This window comes from Danio rerio, chromosome 1, assembly GCF_049306965.1.
Source record: "Danio rerio strain Tuebingen ecotype United States chromosome 1, GRCz12tu, whole genome shotgun sequence".
NCBI classification, from domain to species: Eukaryota; Metazoa; Chordata; class Actinopteri; order Cypriniformes; family Danionidae; genus Danio; species Danio rerio.
This window is the reverse complement of record NC_133176.1, coordinates 947,501-967,141: the sequence shown is the minus strand read 5'-3', so window position 1 is coordinate 967,141 and position 19,641 is coordinate 947,501. Positions and strand designations below refer to the sequence as shown.

Here is a 19,641-nt window from a genome sequence, read left to right as displayed (position 1 = left end):
CATGGTCTCACATTATGAACGCTGCGTAAGCTTTCATTCATTCATTTTCCTTCGGCTTAGTCTTAATTTCAGAGGTGGCACAGCGGGAATGAGCCGCCATGAGTAAGCATTATCTAAATAAATCTTACATACAATAGATATCCAAAATAAATTCAAACTAAATAGATTGTTGTGTGTTCTATGTGTGTTTAAATGCGCATTGTTTATTATTATTATTTACCATTTATACATAGACAATAAATTAAACATTAGGTTATGAAAATGTACTTGAAAGTGCTGGAAAAGTCATGGAAAGATCCTGGAATTTAAGTAATAAATGTGTATGAACCCTGATGACAACACAGATATAATGGGTCAAATAAATAATGTTTTATATCTTCACTTCTTGATTAATAACATTAGGAATACAATTTTTTGTATTCGATTTTTCTAAAATATTACATTTAATATGCAATTAAAGCATTATTTAATTAAATTAACACACAGGATTTGACTCTCTATATATTCACATTATTTACATCTATTTTGTTAAATACTGCATGTATTCAGGCACATCTATGAACAAATTCCTCTCTAAAAACCGAAAGTGTAGATTAAACTGAATTTTTGTGTATTTAAACTCACTAATAGGAAATTGTCTTGAAGAATAAATATTTTGGTTACTTTTTTATATAAAACAATTCATAAAATGCTTAAAATTGTGTATTGATATTTTCTTTCAATTGGACTGACTTAAAAAACAAAAGTAAAATAGACATTGAGTAGGAGGCGGGGCTTAATTTTTAAGCTCCTCCTCTTATATGTCGCTTGCAGCGTACTATCATTTGGAAGGGCGTGGCTAAGCACGTTTCGTCCAATCTACTGTCGTCATCAGAGGAGAGCAGAAGCAGGTGGGTAAATGTTTTGGTCGTCAACTTTTATGGTAATGTTATGTAATACATGCTTCAGCGAATCAATTTGATGTATTTATTAAAAATTATGATTAAATCTATTAATAAAACGTAGGTCTTCTCTTCGGTGTTTGGAGGGTTATTTAGTGTATTATGACCTAATGTATCCTCTGATTGGCTCTTTCAGAGGTCGCTGTTGATCAAACTATAAACTATGTCTAGTTTAGCTTTACTTTTAAGTTATATATCGAGATAAATATATTTTTTAAGACTAAACTGTCTTGTTGTGAACACCTACAATGTCTTTCGGTGCTCTAGATCTGCCGATCCATTACATGATTATTTTCCCTCAGACTGATTGGCGCCATTATGCGTTCAAAATGGTATGAACCATTTTAGGGGTGGTCAAATGTATATGTTCATTATCTATAATTTTATTTATCAATAATATTATTTAAGATACAGATCAGAGATTTCTAAATATTTATAAAGCTGACCCCCATGCATTTTGTTTTAACGTTCTTCAGAGGGGATTGAGTTAGCAGGGTTAATCTGTAATTATCACCCTGCCTAAAACTAACAATGTGCTAAACATTTTGATTTATTGATGACTTTGAATTAACTTCTGCCGTGATATCTACTGTAAAAACATCATATAATTCAGTGTTATTGCCTGTAATGAGAAAACGTGTGCGGTAAATATAGGTGTTGTGAACAGACTGAGTTCAGGAGTGATGTTGCAGCGCCACCTGCTGTTTGACATCTTAAACTGACTTTCTTTTTAATAGAAAGTGCGTTTTTTTTAGAAAATAATAATAATAAAGTCATTAACCCACACAGATAAAGGTGACCCACTGTGTGTCTTGTTATTTTCTTGTGTAATTATTATACATGTTCACACTAGTACTACTTGAGATGCTGCAAGAGTGTTTGTACTTCTAAAAATTAGTTTGCAAAATAAATTATATTTATTTCATCTAAATATTAATTTTGTTTTTCATGAATTTTTTCTTTTATTTTGTATTTTTCGAACACAGAAAAACATGCCGTAGACAATCAGCATATAGCAAAGTGCGTAGATGTACATGAAATAACCAATATACAGGTTCCTAAATACTAGTATTAATAATAGTGCCAGCAATAACAACAATAGTGTAAATAGAAAGGAAAAACTGAAGAGTAATGACAAGGACATACTAAAACAAATAAAAATAATAAAATAAAATTAACTAACATATATATATATATATATATATATATATATATATATATATATATATATATATATATATATATATATATATATATATATATATAAAACAAATTTCCAAACCAAAAAAATCAGCCAAATAAACTTATATAATTAAAAAAATAACAATAATAATTAAAAAAATAAAAATGGGACGTGGAACCAGACGTTTCTGCTTTTTGATGTCTCATTGATTCAAATGAGTAAACCTTTAAGTTTGTCCAAGGTTTAGCCCAAAGTCTGATGGCGTCCTCTAAATATTTAGTTTATAGGTCAAATAAAGTCTAGCTTTAAATAAAATGTCTATATGTGTGTGGAGTAATGTTCATCTTGAATTTAGCGTAGCACATTTTATGACGATAATGAAATACATATAATGAAAAACATTATATATTTTATACATTATAAAACATATGATAATGAAAAACATACTTATTCTGAATTTCTGTATTGTAAATAAATACATCAAAGTGGTTTAAACTCAGTGTTTTAATCGGTCAGCAAATAATTCCTGTTTTCAATATGAAGGCAGGATTGTGGCGCGAATAAATGTCCGTTTTAGTGGCTGTCTATTGGAAAACCTTAAAAATGGATGATAATTTCGCTCTGGAAAATAAAACATTAAATAGGACCGATTGCACTGCACATTTTAGTGTCTGTCTTATGCAAATCACGGGGGAGAGAGAAGATAATATGCATTCATTATCATTATTGATAAATAAACAAATTTACAATACGACTAAACAGGAGTGTGCATGGGTGTTTCCCAGTACTGGGTTGCAGCTGGAAGGAAAACATATGCTGGAAAAGTTGTTATTCATTCCCTGATGAATAAAGGGACTAAGCCGAAGGAAAATGAATGCATGAATTAAGCAGGACAGCCTGTAATGCACTATACCAGGGATGGCAAACTTGATCCTCGAGGGCCGGTGTCCCTGCAGAGTTTTGTTTCAACACTAGTCAAACACACCTGAACATGCTAATCAGTGTCTTTAAGATCACAAGAAATCTATAAGCAGTTGTGTTTGATTAGGGTTGGAGCTAAACGATGCAGGACACTGGCCCTCCAGGACCGAGTTTGCCCACCCCTGCACTATACTGATCTGCAGGAGTGAATGAATGAACTGTTGTGTTCTGCCGCCCTCTGGTGGTGTGATGTTGAACTTCACGCAGAGGTTTAAACTCTCAGCCAGTCACTAATAAGATTTAAGGTGGACTGTCGACTCTCTCAGCATGATGACTGACCTAAAACCTCTCATTAGTTCATAATAACTCGTATAATTATGTATAAATGTACTCACTGATTAACATTTACCTTCCATTAAAGTGCATACAATTATTCATATCTAAATGCATGGTAAAATATGGAGTTTAATTACATAATAAGTGTGCATGATCATGTTAAACAGCTCCACTCTATACATTCATGATGCTCTTTTAGCTCTGGACACTTTGGACTAATTGTCTGATGTTCCCTCACTATAAAAATCCAGCAGTTTACCAGTTGCCTTCAATTTATTAAGTAAATTAAATATGTGCATGATTAATTTGTCACCTTAGTATCCAGATATAACCTGTATATTCATTTTTTTAAGTAAAGCAGCTAATTGCTTTGTCATAATAACAGTTTAAATTATATTATATTGTGTTTTATTCTAAATTATAGCACAACACATTTCCTCCAACGCATTATCTGCTGGTTTTTATTGATGTAGTGTTTGGATGATGGCGGTTCATTCCGCTGTGGCGACCCCGGTTTAATTAAGGGACTAAGCCGACAAGAAAATGAATGAATGAATGAATGTTTGGATGATGATCTCTGGTTCTCCACCTTAAGGGCACCGCGGAGCGCTTTTCCCCAGCAGCCGAAGATCCTGCTCTTCCTCCGGCAGCCGCGCTCCAGTCACCAGCATGGAGAACCAAGACTCTCCCCCTGATGTCCTCACTAACCCCGCGTTAAACTGACTGATTAGTGCTCTTAACTCTGGACTTTATGAGTTACATAAGTGCTGGAGATGCCCAGCAGCAGACAGACAGACGGATGAGGAGTTTTCAGGAGCTCCGCAGAGAAGCGCGGTGCTGTGATGATTGATGGCCGTGGCGGAGCTCCAGAACTCGGCTGCTTACTCAGATCAAAGGGGCTCCAGGAAAGGGGTGGTCCTGCGCTCCAGCATATATAGAGAGCCGGGACTCTGGGTCAGAGACAGAAGGAGAGACACACACTGCTGCTACAGACTGCCAACACTTTATTTATTGCCACTTTTTAAGTGCTTCAGCTGTGGATTTGGGATTGGTTTTATGAGATATATATATATAGGAGTCAAATACTTTGTGAGGATATTTTGTCTCTTGAGAACTTGACAGGAATATAATGTCTTTTTTGCGTGTGGTGTTGAGTTTGGCTGGGTTTGCCCTGTGCGTAAACGCGGCGCAGAGCGCGTGGGAGGAGAGCTTCGTGCTGCCGGTGCGTCTGGACACACAACCGGGACACACGAAGCAATCCCGGGAGGAGGACTCTGAGAAACGCATCTATCGCTTGGATGTCTTTGGAAAGCGGATGGTGTTGGCGTTGGAACCGGACCAGACCTTTCTGGCGCCTGGGTTTGTGTTCCAGATGGTGGGGAAACCGGAGACCGGTGAGTTTGACAGCGCTGGAGAGGCGCGATGCTTCTTCTCGGGAACCGTAAACGGAGATGAACTTTCCTCCGCGGCGATTAATCTGTGCAAAGGACTGCACGGAGGCTTCTCTGTCGGCGGGGAAGAGTACTTCATCCAGCCTGAGAACTCCACCGGAGCAGCTACAGACCGAGACACCCACACCATTCGCCGCAGGACACCGGGGATCCTGGCCGAGGAGAGCGGCTCCAAGTGCGGCGTGAATGAGGAGGAGGAGCGGGTCACCGAGAAACCCCACACAACCCATTCCAAACCATCCGAGTCTAAAGGTAAATAGTGCATAATTAAACACTCTAAACACAGTGCTGGGTCAACTATGAACAGAACCAGCTGTTGGGTTAAGTAAAAACCATTACTTATTAAAACATTCGCCCAAGGGTTGGTTTGTTAATATTTGATGGGTAACGAAAATCTGACTATTTAGATTAAACTTTCTTCATTCATCTGCCTCTTTACTCCCTGCACTGGGAGGTTTTATTCGGTGATATTTCGTGCACGCCTCCGGTAACCTGAATAAACTCGGTGACTCGGCGCGCGCTGGCGCATACGGAGCGAATTAAGCCGGTTTGGAGAGAGATCTGCACTCAAAACATAATGCTTTTTTCGTACTACTTTTTTTAAAAAGACCTAAAACAATACAATTCATGGGATTTTTTTAGGATAACATAAATGTTTCATGTTCAATCCACTTAAATTCGTTAATATAACTTAATGGATTTAATGGTTTTTTACCGTTTTTTGTGCGTTTAACAGGGGATGTACGTGTAAAATACACTGCTAACAGCACTGAAGTTCTCCTGGTGCATCTCAATACTATAAGCCTCTATTCAGTGCAGATGAGCGTCTCCAGAAGCGAGGCGAGGGTTAACTGGACAAGCAGAAATCTCCTGCGGGAGGAGGGAAGGGGACGCGGGGTGACGGGCAGGGGGAGGCGGGCAGACGTGGAAGCTCTGCTCCCGGTACCGCATGTTGCGCAGATCAGCACCGGAGGACTGTGCACGGCTTGTATTTCCGCCAACGGGAAAGTGCGCAGGTTTTGGAGAAGTTTATTAGCGGGGCGGAGCAGAAGCAAACGGAGAAGTCAGCAAACTCACGCCACACAGAACTCCCACTTCAGTTTTACTAATAATTCATCACTTTATCAACTGTTTACAATCAAAATGCATGTATGATTATTACATGTGATGCAATATAATGAGTTTAAGCGTATATAAACATGTATGTAACACCATTTAAACATACAATTGGTTGGTTACATAAAAATCCACCAATAATATGGATCATATCATCTTCTGCGTGTCGCCCTCTTATGCATGTACTAAATAATTATCCGATAAGTCTCCTTTAAGAGTGAGATCGCCCCTCCCACATATCACCTGACATCCAATAGGGAGTAAAGCATGCTAGTTAAAGGGACAGTTCACCTAAAAATGACATTTCTGTCATCGTTTATCCCTCCACTAGTTTCAAACCCATTTGGGTTGTTTTCTTCTGTTGAACACAAAGGAAGATATTTTGACTTTTGACTTCCATGCTATTTGTTTTTCCTACCATGGATGCTAATGGTTACAGGTTTACAACATTCTTCAAAATATCTTCCTTAGTGTTTAACAGAAGAGAAGAAACTCATAAAGGTTTGAAACTCACTTGTGGATGAGGAATCTGTCAGTGATTCTTGTTTCTGTGTGTGAACCATCCTTTTAAAGTGTACTCAGCATGGATAATATATGTATAACATATATATTAGTATTATTGTATTGTATGCTTTCATTTAAAGGTGAGCTATTATAACATTATGCCTATGGTGTCTGTCGCTTTAAGTTCAGATGACATTGTGTTTTCAGTTCACTTTTACTAATGGCGGGCTGCTTCTTACTTAGGACTGCTGTTTATGCTAATGAGGGAGAGATGGGCACTAGTGGGCGGGGCTTTCCCCCTTTGATGACACGTACAAAGGGAGAATGTCAATCAAAATGTGTCTGCATCAAGTCTGATTATGACAACCACAATTAGTTCATGTTGAGCATTAGAGGCTGCTGGAGATACACACACATCGCTGCTGTGTTTAAACCCCTAATAAAAGTGATTTGCATTACAGCGTGTCTTTAAAAAGGCTGAAGATGATTTCGGTTTTTAATGTTTTTAACGTTTGTGTCATCCTACAGCACACCACCGATCTCGGCGCTTTGTGTCCACGCCTCGATATCTGGAGATCATGATTGTGGCAGACCAGTCAATGGCGGAGTTTCATGGCGCTCAACTCAAACCTTATCTGCTGACCATCATGGCGGTGGCCTCTCGCCTGTATCGACATCCTACCATCCATAATTCCATTACTCTGGCAGTCGTGAAGCTACTTGTTGTGCATGATGAAGAACACGGCCCTCATGTGTCCACCAATGCAGCGCTGACCCTCAGGAGCTTCTGCCAATGGCAAAAACAGCACAACCAACCCAGCGACCGTCACCCAGAACACTACGACACCGCAGTACTGTTCACTAGAAAGGTAAGCGTCACTAAGGCCATGTCCATATGTACACGAGTATTTAAAACATCTCTGTCTACATGAAAACCGCACTGATGTATGTAAAGAGCACACCGAACCAACAGGGGGCGATGAATACACTTAAGCTGAGTTCACACCAGTAGGGGGATTCAGTAAATCGCTTACTAATTAATGCAAGTGTGAGGACAGAAGCGTATTACCGTCGTCCCATGGGCGAATGACACAAAATAATTGACATGTTTGCTGTGATGTGCAGAATTTTGCCTCATTTCTGTCTTCCGTATTTGCTGTGAATGCAGCCATATCGGCCAATCAGAGAGGAGAAAACAGTGGCATGCTGACATCATGAGGCAAAAACACCAGATTTAGCGTCCGCATGTCCACACTGCCACTTTCTATGTTACCATGATAATAGTTTACGTCATGCATGCTCAACCCTGTTCCTGGATATCTACCTTCCTGCAGAGTTCATCTCCAACTCTGATCAAACACACCTGAACTAGTTAATTAGGCCCTGAATAGGACGTGATAATTACAGGAAGATGTGTTTGATATGGGTTGCAACTGAGATCTGCAAGAGGAGCAGGGCTGGTCACCTTTGGTTTACATTTGATCTATATTGCAGAGGCGTACAATACATTTAAATTGTGTCTATGTTGCATGCATTAGTTGGCAACCTAGGCAGCTACCTAGGTCGGCAGAGTGGTCATGGCAGCACCAAACATCCCACATCAACAACCCCCCATCTTGACCTTTATCCATGATACCACCGAAACCCTGTGAGGGTGGCATGATCTTAGTTTGCCTAGCAGGGGTGGCCAAACTCAATCCTGGAGGGCTGGTGTCCTGCATAGTTTAGCTCCAACCTCCTTCAACACACGTGCCTGGAAGTTTCTAGTATACCTAGAAAGAGCTTAATTAGCTGGAGTGTCTAACTGGGGTTGGAACTAAACTCTTCAGGACACCGACCCTCCTGGACCAACTTTGCGCAACCCTGGGCTAGAGCGCCAGTTGAGCTTGTTCTGGCCCTGATTGGTTGCATATTCAAATTTGACCAATCAGATGTGGCCATACTCTCTTCAGACCTGCCCCCAGTAGATGCTGTTCTGCTATTGGCTAGAGTGGCTCAACTGTGAATCTAAAGTTAAAAATACTAATGCTGAGTTCACCCAAAACGCAAAACACCCGGTCACTCGCTCTAATTTACTTTTTTTCTTGAGTTCAATTACACATAATTAATGTGCCATGCATTCCATGTCATTCACACAGCGATAATCTGTCTCTTTATTTGCGTGTTTGCATTGATTTCATGTTATTTACTCATGTAAATACTTAATTCCATGGAACCTTACACAACGGTGGGAGTCCAATAGATAAAAATTACAACATTCAATACAAATCTGAACATCTGCCCACATTTTCCCTCATTCATTGTGTTTTAAAGTCTTAGCATTTGCACCTTGACGTCACTTATCTTTGCCCTAACTAGATTCATTTAGAGAATTGTTATATTGCAAGAAACATCGCTATGCTCAGCAACAACATCACATGTTCCCCAGTAACTTGCAACCCTAACATGAACCCTGTTGCATGCAGGATCTTTGTGGAGCTCACTCCTGTGACACCCTGGGGATGGCAGATGTTGGCACCGCGTGCGATCCAGACCGAAGCTGCTCCATTATTGAAGACGACGGTCTTCAGGCTGCCTTCACAGTTGCACATGAGCTTGGTAGGTACATCCCCATGCTTCAATCACAGAACTGCAAACCTTGCAAGTGTAACTTAATAAATAATTGTGCTTCTGCTGTAGGTCACGTGTTTAACATGCCCCATGATGATGCCAAGCAATGTGCCAGTGTTAACGGGGACCAATGGGGTGCCCACATGATGGCTTCAACATTGTCAAATCTAAACCAGTTAGACCCCTGGTCCCCTTGCAGTGCTCTTATGGTCACATCATTCTTGGACAATGGCCATGGTCAGTGTTTACTGGACAAGCCCCAAAAGCCTGAGGAGTTGCCCCAAACTCTGCCAGGATCGGTTTACGATGCTGATAGACAATGCCGTCTTACATTCGGAGAGGAGTCCCAGCACTGTCCTGACCTGAGCTCCACCTGTGCCGCCCTTTGGTGCACTGTCACCTCTGCAAATGGCTTGTTGGTTTGCCAAACCAAGAACTTTCCTTGGGCTGATGGGACGCCTTGTGGGTCTAACAGCTACTGTATGGCAGGCCAGTGTTTGAGCAAGACTGAGGCTGCCAAATATGAGGTAAGGACCATTTGGTTTGCCATTTGTTCAGTTCAGTTTATTTTCACAACAAGGGACAGTGTACATTAATCAACGTACCCGAAATAGCCATGTATAATCTTGTAAGCTACACAGCCATGTTCTCATATTTCATTCTGATTTGGGATTGACAATTTATCTTTATTCATCCAGACTCCCGTCAATGGTGGATGGGGATCGTGGGGATCTTGGGGAGACTGCTCACGTACCTGTGGAGGAGGCGTGCAATACTCTTTTAGGGACTGTGTCAATCCCCGACCCAAAAATGGAGGCAAATACTGCGAGGGCAAGAGAATTCAGTACCGCTCCTGCAACACAGAGACCTGCCCTGATAGCAATGGTAAGGGATCGTCTTGTCAACCGATGCATTCGGATGCAAGCTGCTCGATACTCAGGTGTGTTTATCTGCGCAGGTTTGACCTTCCGTGAGGAGCAGTGTTTGGCACACAATGACCTCTCCTCTCAGGTGTCACTGGGCTCGGGTGAGGGTGTTGAGTGGGTGCCGAAGTACGCCGGAGTCTCTCCTAAGGATCGCTGCAAGTTGGTGTGCCGAGCGAAGGGAACGGGCTACTTCTTCATTCTGAAACCAAAGGTGAGCGTTTCTACTTGCCTTAGAGTTTGTTGATGTTTAACGCAAGGATGGTGTTTAATCTAAGGTTCCTCATGATGCCTACAGGTGGCTGATGGGACACCGTGCACTCCAGATTCCACTTCAGTCTGTGTCCAAGGACAGTGTGTGAAGGCTGGATGCGACAGGGTCATCGGATCCGACAAACGATTCGACAAATGTGGCATCTGTGGAGGAGATGGATCAACTTGCAAGAAAGTTTCCGGATCAATGGAACGTGCTAGGTAAGCCATGATCTTTACCAAGGGTTTTACCAGTGAAGTCTTTAGATTAGTTCACTCAAAAGGGAAAATAATGTTATTATTAATCACTTGCCTGAGAGATTTGTTCATCTTCAGGACACAAATTAAGTTCCTTCATCGTCCATAGGCACCAAGGGTTTAGAGAACGTCAAAGTCCAGAAAAGGAGCCAAAACCTAATCAAAACATTTAGTGTGACTTCAATGGTTCAACTGCAATCATACAAACCTTTTGTGTGCCAACATAAAATAGTAATGATGATTTAGTTCATCTATGTCTCCAACATCAGGTCAGAGTTTGCCTTTACTCTGGGCCAGTGGTCACCAAACTTGTTCCTGGAGGGCCGGTGTCCTGCAGATTTTAGCTCCAACCCTAATCAAACACACCTGAACAAGCTAATCAAGCTCTTGCTAGGTATACTTGAAACATCCATGCAGGTGTGTTGAGGCAAGTTGGAGCTAAACCCTGCAGGGACACCGGCCCTCCAGGACCGAGATTGGTGACCCCTGCTCTGAGCAATACGACAATACTCACTCTAACGCAAAATGTTTTAATGCCCATAGTAAATATGGACCCTGGCATCAGCAAATTGACTTGTTTTTACAGTTTCTTTGGTGCACAAAACGAGTTCTTGGAGCTTCGATTGATGAAGCCACATTGAATGTCTTGGTTCTTTTCTGGACATTGAATGTCTTTGGGCCCTTGCTGTCTAAAAAGGACGAGGAAGCTCTCGAATTCTATCTAAAGTAACTTCATTTGAGTTCTGAACAAGATCAGAACATAACTTAACATTAGGGTAACTCCTTAAAAAGCTTTTCAGCTTCCCGTTGATACTGACCTTTGCTTGTTTCTGCACATTAGACCGGGCTACCAAGATGTGGTGACGATTCCAGCTGGTGCCACACACCTAGATGTCAAGCAGCGATCTTTTGGAGGCCGTAGCCAAGACAACAGCTACCTAGCAGTCCGCCGGCAAGATGGCTCCTACCTTCTGAACGGCGACTATAAGTTGACCACTTTAGAGACTGATATCTCTGTGAAAGGTGCTCTGCTGCGGTACAGCGGCTCCTCTGTTCTTCTGGAGCGCCTGAGAAGCTTTGCTCCCTTACCTGAGCCTTTGACCATCCAGGTGTTGTCAGTCGGTGAATCCCCTAGGCCTCGTGTCAAGTATAGCTACTTTGCTCCACGTCCCAATGGCTCAAACCGGCCGTCTATCAACGCAATTAGTAAAGCTGTAGATGCTGAATGGTTCCTGGGTGAGTGGGGAACTTGTTCGAAAACCTGCGGCGGAGGGATTCAGACGCGGGATGTTATGTGCCTTGATTCTAAACGTCGTCCATCTAAAAACTGTGTTGATGAGTTGCGCCCTGCATCATCTCGGCAATGTGCTTTGCAGGATTGCCCATTCTGGTTCTTGGGTGAGTGGGGAACTTGCTCGAAAACCTGCGGCGGTGGGATCCAGACGCGGGATGTGATGTGCCTTGATCATAACCGTCGTCCATCTAAAGACTGTGTTGAATTGCACCCTCCATCATCTCGGCAATGTGCTTTGCAGGATTGCCCAGCCTGGTTCTTGGGTGAGTGGGGAACTTGCTCGAAAACCTGCGGCGGTGGGATCCAGAAGCGGGATGTGATGTGCCTTGATCATAACCATCGTCCATCTGAAGACTGCGTTGAGTTGCGCCCTGCATCATCTCGGCAATGTGCTTTGCAGGATTGCCCATTCTGGCTGCCGGGCAACTGGTCTGAATGTTCCAGAACATGCGGTAGAGGCTTTCGCAAGCGTACACTTAGCTGCATTACACATGATGGTCACATTTTGCCTAATAGCAGCTGCAATGCAACGGATCGACCACGACCTCTTCTGAACTTGTGCAATCTGACTCCCTGTTGAAAACCGAGGGTTTAAAAACCTTGCAGGTTGCATCTGGTGCCTACCAATACACAGGTTCTTGGATTCAAAGGGCTCCGTATGACTGAGACTGCAACCAATCTTCTTTGGGTTTCATCTAACACTGGGTACAGGGCACAAAGCTGGCACACTGTGCACCTGTCTGTGATGGAGGATGAGGACATGCTGCTTTGGGTTTTTTTCAACATGCATGAGTGTGTGTGCTGGACGATTATTGAAACAGCTATGCATTTTTGTACTGTCTGAGCGGGACTAGACAGACAGCTTTTTTGAATATTAAATAGCGTACAGGAGTATTGTTTTGCCGGGGTCCAGAGCAATACTGATTCACCAGAGTGCCCTCTAGTGGTTCTGCATTTAACGTTAAACTCTGGCTTGAGCACATATTTACCACGTCTTTTTCTTGCCAAAAATCAGTGCCAATCTCACCTCAGCTAGGCACACATGCTGCTAATCAAACACCACAACAGGTATTATGCAATTTCCTCATAGACAAGCTTCACGTGTAGCTTCCTAGTTCGATCACCGTTCTGCAAAGCCATACCTGATCAAGAGGGATCGTGTTTTTAAGGGGGAAGGGAAAGCAAAGGGCATAGTTTCTACTACATCTGCGGAGAGAGTGTGTTTACTTGTTTATGTATGCGTGTGATTGTGTGTAGAGAGATACGGCGAGGGATTCTCTCCTGCTTCTACTTCATAAGTAATCCTCTCCTGCCTTCTGCGAAGGTTTTGTAATGAGATATTTGTAACTTTTTTCTTTCGTTTTGTACAGAATATCCAAAGGTTATTTATTTTTGTACAGCCCGTTTAATATAATCTTTTTTTTTTACCATTATTGTATTTCTGTTTGTTATTATTATTGAAATAACTGAAGGATGTAGATTATATTAGAGTATTTATACAACATCTATGATCTTAGGTTTATGAATAAAGTATCACATTGATTTGTGGAACAATGTTGTCCAGTTTGTGTCGTATTTTGTGTGTCATATGTGAAACTGAAGCATTTAAAGTTGGACTAAAGCAATTTTGCCGAACAATATTGATATTTGAAACCACAAAGTCAAACACGCCCACAACACAACAAGACCACGCCCCCTTTCGGATGTCTTACTTTCATTTCAAGACACGCCCCTCATTTCTGATTGGCTGCAGTGTGTCTGTGGTTAAGAATGGGTTACAAATCATGCTCAGTGTGTATCTTTAGGTCTAAATCCTAGCCACCTAGTGGTTCATAAAAGTACTGCATGTACACTGAAATATTTTTCACTGACTCCCATCCAAAGAGTTAATTAAGAGCAACATCTAACAGCTATTTATTATTTAAAAAATAATTTTCTTGTCAGTTTAGTCCCTTTATTAACCCAGGGTCACCACAGGGGAATGAACTGCCAACTTAACCAGCAGGTTTTTACACAGCGGTACTCTTCTAGCCGCAACCCATCTCTGGGAAACATCCACACTCATACACAACGAACAATTTAGCTTACCCAATTCATCTTGGGGAAAGCGGAGCAAACCCACGCAAACGCAGTGAGAACATGCAAACTCCACACAGAAATGCCAACTGAGCCGAGGCTCGAACTAGCGACCCAGCAACCTTCTTGCTGTAAGGCGACAGCACTACCTACTGCGCCACTGCTTCGCCACACAAGAGATTGAAGATATTAATAAAAAAGTACCAACATCACATTTTAATGAAATGCATCCTGACATTCTTGTTTACATGTGCATAAATAAAGTCTAACAATAATCAGATCTCTACTCATGACAATGGTTAATCTGTCTGCTCATTTTACAAACCAGTCTAGGCCACCATGCTCATTCAGTTTAATTAATTCAATCACATTAATTAGCACTCCCAGCAGCTGTTCACAGCCTGTTTGACTGGCGTATTATTGGGTCACAGGTCAGCGGTCATAACATTTTGTTACACAACAAGCATTAATAATTAAAGAGCACACAGTGGAGGTTAGTCATTATGTGTTCAGGGTGCTTCAAGTATTAGTGCATTGAGCTCCGGTCAGTCTGATGAACCAGAAACCACTGAAGCTCCGCAAAACACAGTCTGAATTCTGCACAGGATCAAACAAGCAAGGCGTTAATAAACTTACATTAACGGTAATGTGTGATTTTTTTCTGCAACCCCCCTGCGCGGGCATCCTGAATGTTTACAAACATGGTATTTCCTCTATAGGGGAATTGCTGATCCAAACCAATAGTATCTGTATGCAGCCTTTATGATGCAAGCTGAGACTGCATCACTCAGCGATGCAATGTCAGACACAATGCACTCAAATGGAGTGACAGGTAGGGTTAGGGGTGGGGTTAGGTGAGCCCATTAAAAAGCATAGGATGCAGCCCAGATTGCACTGCACCAGGTCTGCAGCCAGACCCCTCTCAACTAAACTGGCTGTAGTGTGTGTGTGTGTGTGTGTGTGTGTGAATGAGTGTGTATGAGTGTTTCCCAGTACTGGGCTGCAGCTGGAAGGGCATCTGCTGTGTAAAATGTATGCTGGAAGAGTTGGCGGTTCATTCCGCTGTGGTGACCCCTGATTAATAAAGGGACTAAGCTGAAAAGAAAATTAATAAATGAATTAACTTGTATGTATGTCATTCTAGAGTGTGTGTGTGTGTGTGTGTGTGTGTGTGTGTGTGTGTGTGTGTGTGTGTGTTGAGCTGCTCTTGTTTACTCTTCGTGTTGTTCATCTCAATGATGCTGCAGACAAAGCAGAATCGTGAAAACTCGATTAAAGAGAGTCTAAATTTAGTCTACAGGGTCATTGGAGAAAAGATGAAGCCCCAATTTGCAGCTCTTGAAAAGGCGAGCAAGTTCCCAGAACGATCGTGAGTTACTGATGAAGATGATGATGATGATGATGATGATGGGGTCGTGATGTGGAGGCGGCCGCTCGGTTGTTGCTAAAAGGGATACAGCTGTGGTGAGAAGTTAACAAGACTTATTTATATTATTTATCAAATTACAAATTAAATTGTATTTTATCAGCATTTTATCAACCTTAAATCCAACATTTACCGTAATTTAAAAACACTAATTTACCGAGTATTAATCATATTATTAATTAAATTATTAATTAATTTGTATTGTTACAGCCTACGCCCTACCGCCATCACAACCCTAAACCAAACCATCACAGTAATTTAAAAACGAAAATTATATATAGTTTTATTCATAATATTTATTCATTTACCCATTGTTTATAACTCTCACAATACTGTACATTTAAAAATATTAATTATTGATGTAACGTGTCACAAAAATAATGCAATACTGATGTGAGTATCTGCAGCTGTATCCCTTCAAGCCGTTCCTCCAGGCGGGCTCTGGCTGCTGCTGTGCGGGCTCAGGGGGAGGGTCTGGCGGACACGCAGAGAGAGAGCGCAGCGCCGCGGGAGAACAGAAGCTCCAGACAAAGAGGAAGAGCTGGACACGTGCAGCCCTTAGAGGATATGCGGGAACTTTTCTGACTCTCTGAACTGTTGCTTTCGACTGCAGTCATGGCTGAGGTATCGATGCACTGCGGGAAGAGGAAGAAGTAGCGCGGGAAAGAGTGTTTAGATGCGGAGTTTTCCTGAAATAAGCGGATTATGGAGAATCCCAGAAGTGCGAGTTTACAGAAGAGCTGGAAGTTCGTGCGGGAGTCGCTGCTGCTCTGCTTAATCGCCGGTATGAAGAACTACTTTCAGCTTTACTGTTTAAACAAACTAACGTTAGTTACTTACAACAGTTGTTTCTCAAATTACAAGTAATAACAACACGAACTCAAATGTGTTTGTTGGTAGAATGTTTTGCTGGACACCTCATGAAGTTATGGAACTTACGTTACTTTAGTACATTTTTGTCACGCGAACGTTGAAGGAACTTTTGTTATGTTACGTAAATTACGTAAACGATACGTTCAAACGTTAACTAGATAAGTGTTGTTGTTTTTACGTTAATAAAACGATCATAATGTTGTTAAAATATTGTTAAAACCCCGATATCTTTGAACGAACTATTACAAAAACATTGCCAGAATGTTTAAACAATCTATTATTTACTAATATTATATTTAATAGTGTTTATTCAATACATATATGTACTCTACAGGTCATTTAATGTAAGTTTTTGTCATTCTATTGTAATAATGGCAACTAATTGCCTAAATGTTGTTGAAATATTGGTAAAAAGCAGATATTTTTGCATGAACGTTCTATTATTGTAACAAAAACATTTCCAGAATGTTTAAACAATATGTTATTTAGTAATATTACATTTAATTGTGTTTATTCAATTGCATATACTTTCCAGGTAATTTTAATGTAAGTTTATGTCATTCTATTGTAATAATGGTAATTAATTGCCTCAATGTTGTTAAAGTATTGGTAAAAATCAGATATCTTTGCATGAACATTCTATTAACGTTACAATAACATTGCCAGAATGTTAAAACAATCTTATTCACTAATATTAATAATATTTATTCATTATATATACTCTACAGGTCATTTTAATGTAAGCTTTTGTCATTCTGTTGTAATAATGGTAACTAATTGCCTCAATGTTGTTAGAATATTGATTAAAAAGCAGATATCTTTGCATGAACGTTCTATTAATGTTACAAAAACATTGCCAGAATGTTTCAAACAATCTATTATTTACTAATATTACATTTAATAGTGTTTATTCAATTGCATATACTTTACAGGTAATTTTAATGTAAGTTTATGTCATTCTATTGTAATAATGGTAATTAATTGCCTCAATGTTGTTAAAGTATTGGTAAAAATCAGATATCTTTGCATGAACATTCTATTAACGTTACAATAACATTGCCAGAATGTTAAAACAATCTTATTCACTAATATTAATAATATTTCTTCATTATATATACTTTACAGGTCATTTTAATGTAAGTTTTTGTCATTCTATTGTAATAATGGTAACTAATTGCCTCAATGTTAATAGAATATTGGTAAAAAAAAGCAGATATCTTTGCATGAATGTTCTATTAACGCTACAGTAACATTACCAAAATGTTTACACAATCACTTATTCACTAATATTAATAATATTTTTTCATTATATGTACTTTACAGGTTACTTTAATGTCATTTCATTGTAATAATGGTTGCTAATTGCTCCCAGGTCAAACATAAACTAAACAAAAATCTGAAAAACACTTTTAACTGAATTCTTTAACCCAACTGTTGGGTTTGTCAATGGTAGTGTGACCCATCTATGGGTTAAAACAACCCAACATTTTTATTTTGCATTTTTAAAGTGTACTTTAAGCTTGGTGTTTATTGCTACCATGGTAATGCTGTGGTATCCTTTAACATGCATGTAAATATCATGGAGTATTCATTAACTAGCATGGTATAACCGTCCTATAGCATGTCCATTGTGAATTGTTGTGATTAAACTGGACTTAGACAGATTGGTGTGTGTGTGCGTGTGCGTGCGTATGTGTGTGTGCGTGTGTGTGTGTGTGTGTGTGTGTGTGTGTGTGTGTGTGTGTGTGTGTGGTAACATTTAAGGCACCAGTGCGTCTAAAGCGTCTTTGTCCCAGAAGTGTTGACCGACGGGACCCAGAGGTAAATCGCGGGCCCCCGGGGGACCACCCAGTCTGCAGGCTCCACATTTCAGTGCAGCTCTCAGTTGCTCCGGGAAGCCAGATGCAAACAGACGCCACGCAAATTGAAGCCAAATTCTGCTGCTTTAGAAGACATAATTACCCCAATTATACCGTGATGATGACTGTGGGCTGGACGAGATAGCGCTGTAACTGTGTGCCAGCCAGCCTTCAGCTCCAGATATATATATATATATTTAAGTGTTTATCTGTTGACATTAAAAGATTGATGTCATTTCCTGAGCTTCATAAAGGAGAAGAAAAAATTATTCTGGGAAATTATTATTGTCATTTTTTTTTTGTTTAATATACAGATAAAGGACATTTTTCACAAAATATCCTTTAATAGTTTTCTTCTGGGGGCGGCACGGTGGCGTAGTGGGTAGCACATTCGCCTCACAGCAAGAAGGTTGCTGGTTCAAGCCTAGGCTGGGTCAGTTGGTGTTTCTGTGTGGAGTTTGCATGTTCTCCCCGTGTTGGCGTGGGTTTTCTCCTGGTGCTCCGGTTTCTCCCACAGTCCAAACAGATGCGCTATAGGGGAATTAGGTAAACTAAATTTTCTGTAGTGTGTGTGTATGGATGTTTCCCAGTATTGGGTTGCAGCTGGAAGGGCATCCACTGCGTAAAACATATGCTGGATAAGTTGGCGGTTCATTCCACTGTGGCGACCCCAGATTAATAAAAGGACTAAGCCGAAAAGACAATGAATGAATTTTTCCTCTGTTTAAAGTCTGATGTCTGTGAGGTTTGGCTTGAATCAAGCAGTTTCACATCTTTAGATGAATTATAATGAGCAATATTAATAGTCAAAATGAAGCAACTTTTGTTTTTTTGATTGGCTACAGAATAAATCACTGTTGTGGCTCGCCTAATTAGCCTAGTTAAGCCTTTGAAATGACTGTAAATTGTACTTTAAGATGAACACTATACTCTAAGGGCAGCACTGTGGCTCAGTGGGTAGCACAATCGCCTCACAGTAAGGTCACTGGTTCGAGCCTCGGCTGGGTCAGTTGGTGTCTCTGTGTGGAGTTTGCATGTTCTCCCGTGTTGGCGTGGGTTTCCTCTGGGTGCTCCGGTTTCCCCGACAAGTTAGGTAGGCTAAATTGTCCATAGTGTATAAGTGTGAATGAGTGTGTATGGATGTTTCCCAGTACTGGGTTGCAGCTGGAAGGGCATCCGCTGTGTAAAACATATGCTGGATAAGTTGGCGCACAATGTATCTCCATTGCTGCTCCGCAGTGTGTTAATGTGAGCATGAGCGCAGGCGTCTGTCAGCAGATCTGATGATTCTCTGCAGGATCAGACTCGTCTGGAATGATGGGAAGAGTGGGATTCCCCCTCCTCCACCACACTGAGACAGGGAAACACTGCTGGAGATGTGGAGCATTCTGACTGATTAGCTTCATTATAAGCTTTAAGTTTCATGTAGAACAGCTTGTTCTCTATCATTGTCCAGACACTGTAAACAACATTTCTGATTCATTAACAAGCTTTGACCGTGCTGGGAAAAAACACACCAACATACGTGAACATTTCCTGAAAACGCTGTGCTGTGCATTTAGTGATTCTGTTCTTCTGAAATGAATGCACTTTATTTTAAATTTAAGAGCCTCTAATT

General features: G+C 40.8%; 2 protein-coding genes across 3 annotated transcripts in view; both read left to right on the top strand.

The window, feature by feature from the left end:
- Positions 1 to 849: 849 nt before the first annotated feature.
- Positions 850 to 13,343, top strand: adamts1 (ADAM metallopeptidase with thrombospondin type 1 motif, 1). 2 transcript variants are annotated; one of them, XM_021475923.3, is made up of 9 exons: positions 850 to 890; positions 3,977 to 5,084; positions 6,981 to 7,321; positions 8,918 to 9,050; positions 9,132 to 9,589; positions 9,761 to 9,947; positions 10,021 to 10,199; positions 10,284 to 10,459; positions 11,337 to 13,343. In XM_021475923.3, exons 2-9 carry the CDS (start codon positions 4,511 to 4,513, stop codon positions 12,367 to 12,369), a joined length of 3,081 nt encoding a protein of 1,026 aa, XP_021331598.1. In that variant the 5' UTR covers positions 850 to 890; positions 3,977 to 4,510; the 3' UTR covers positions 12,370 to 13,343. The 2 variants fall into 2 exon arrangements, with proteins under 2 accessions (XP_021331598.1, XP_073805391.1); XM_073949290.1 differs by having other exon boundaries at positions 850 to 906.
- A 2,471-nt stretch (positions 13,344 to 15,814) lies between these two features.
- The window catches only part of cyyr1 (cysteine/tyrosine-rich 1), an 11,415-nt gene continuing 7,588 nt past the window's right edge, over positions 15,815 to 19,641 (top strand). Inside the window, exon 1 of the mRNA NM_212882.2 lies at positions 15,815 to 16,075. Coding sequence (NP_998047.1) covers positions 15,997 to 16,075 — 79 coding nt within the window. The 5' untranslated portion in view covers positions 15,815 to 15,996. The remainder of the gene's footprint in view (positions 16,076 to 19,641) is intronic.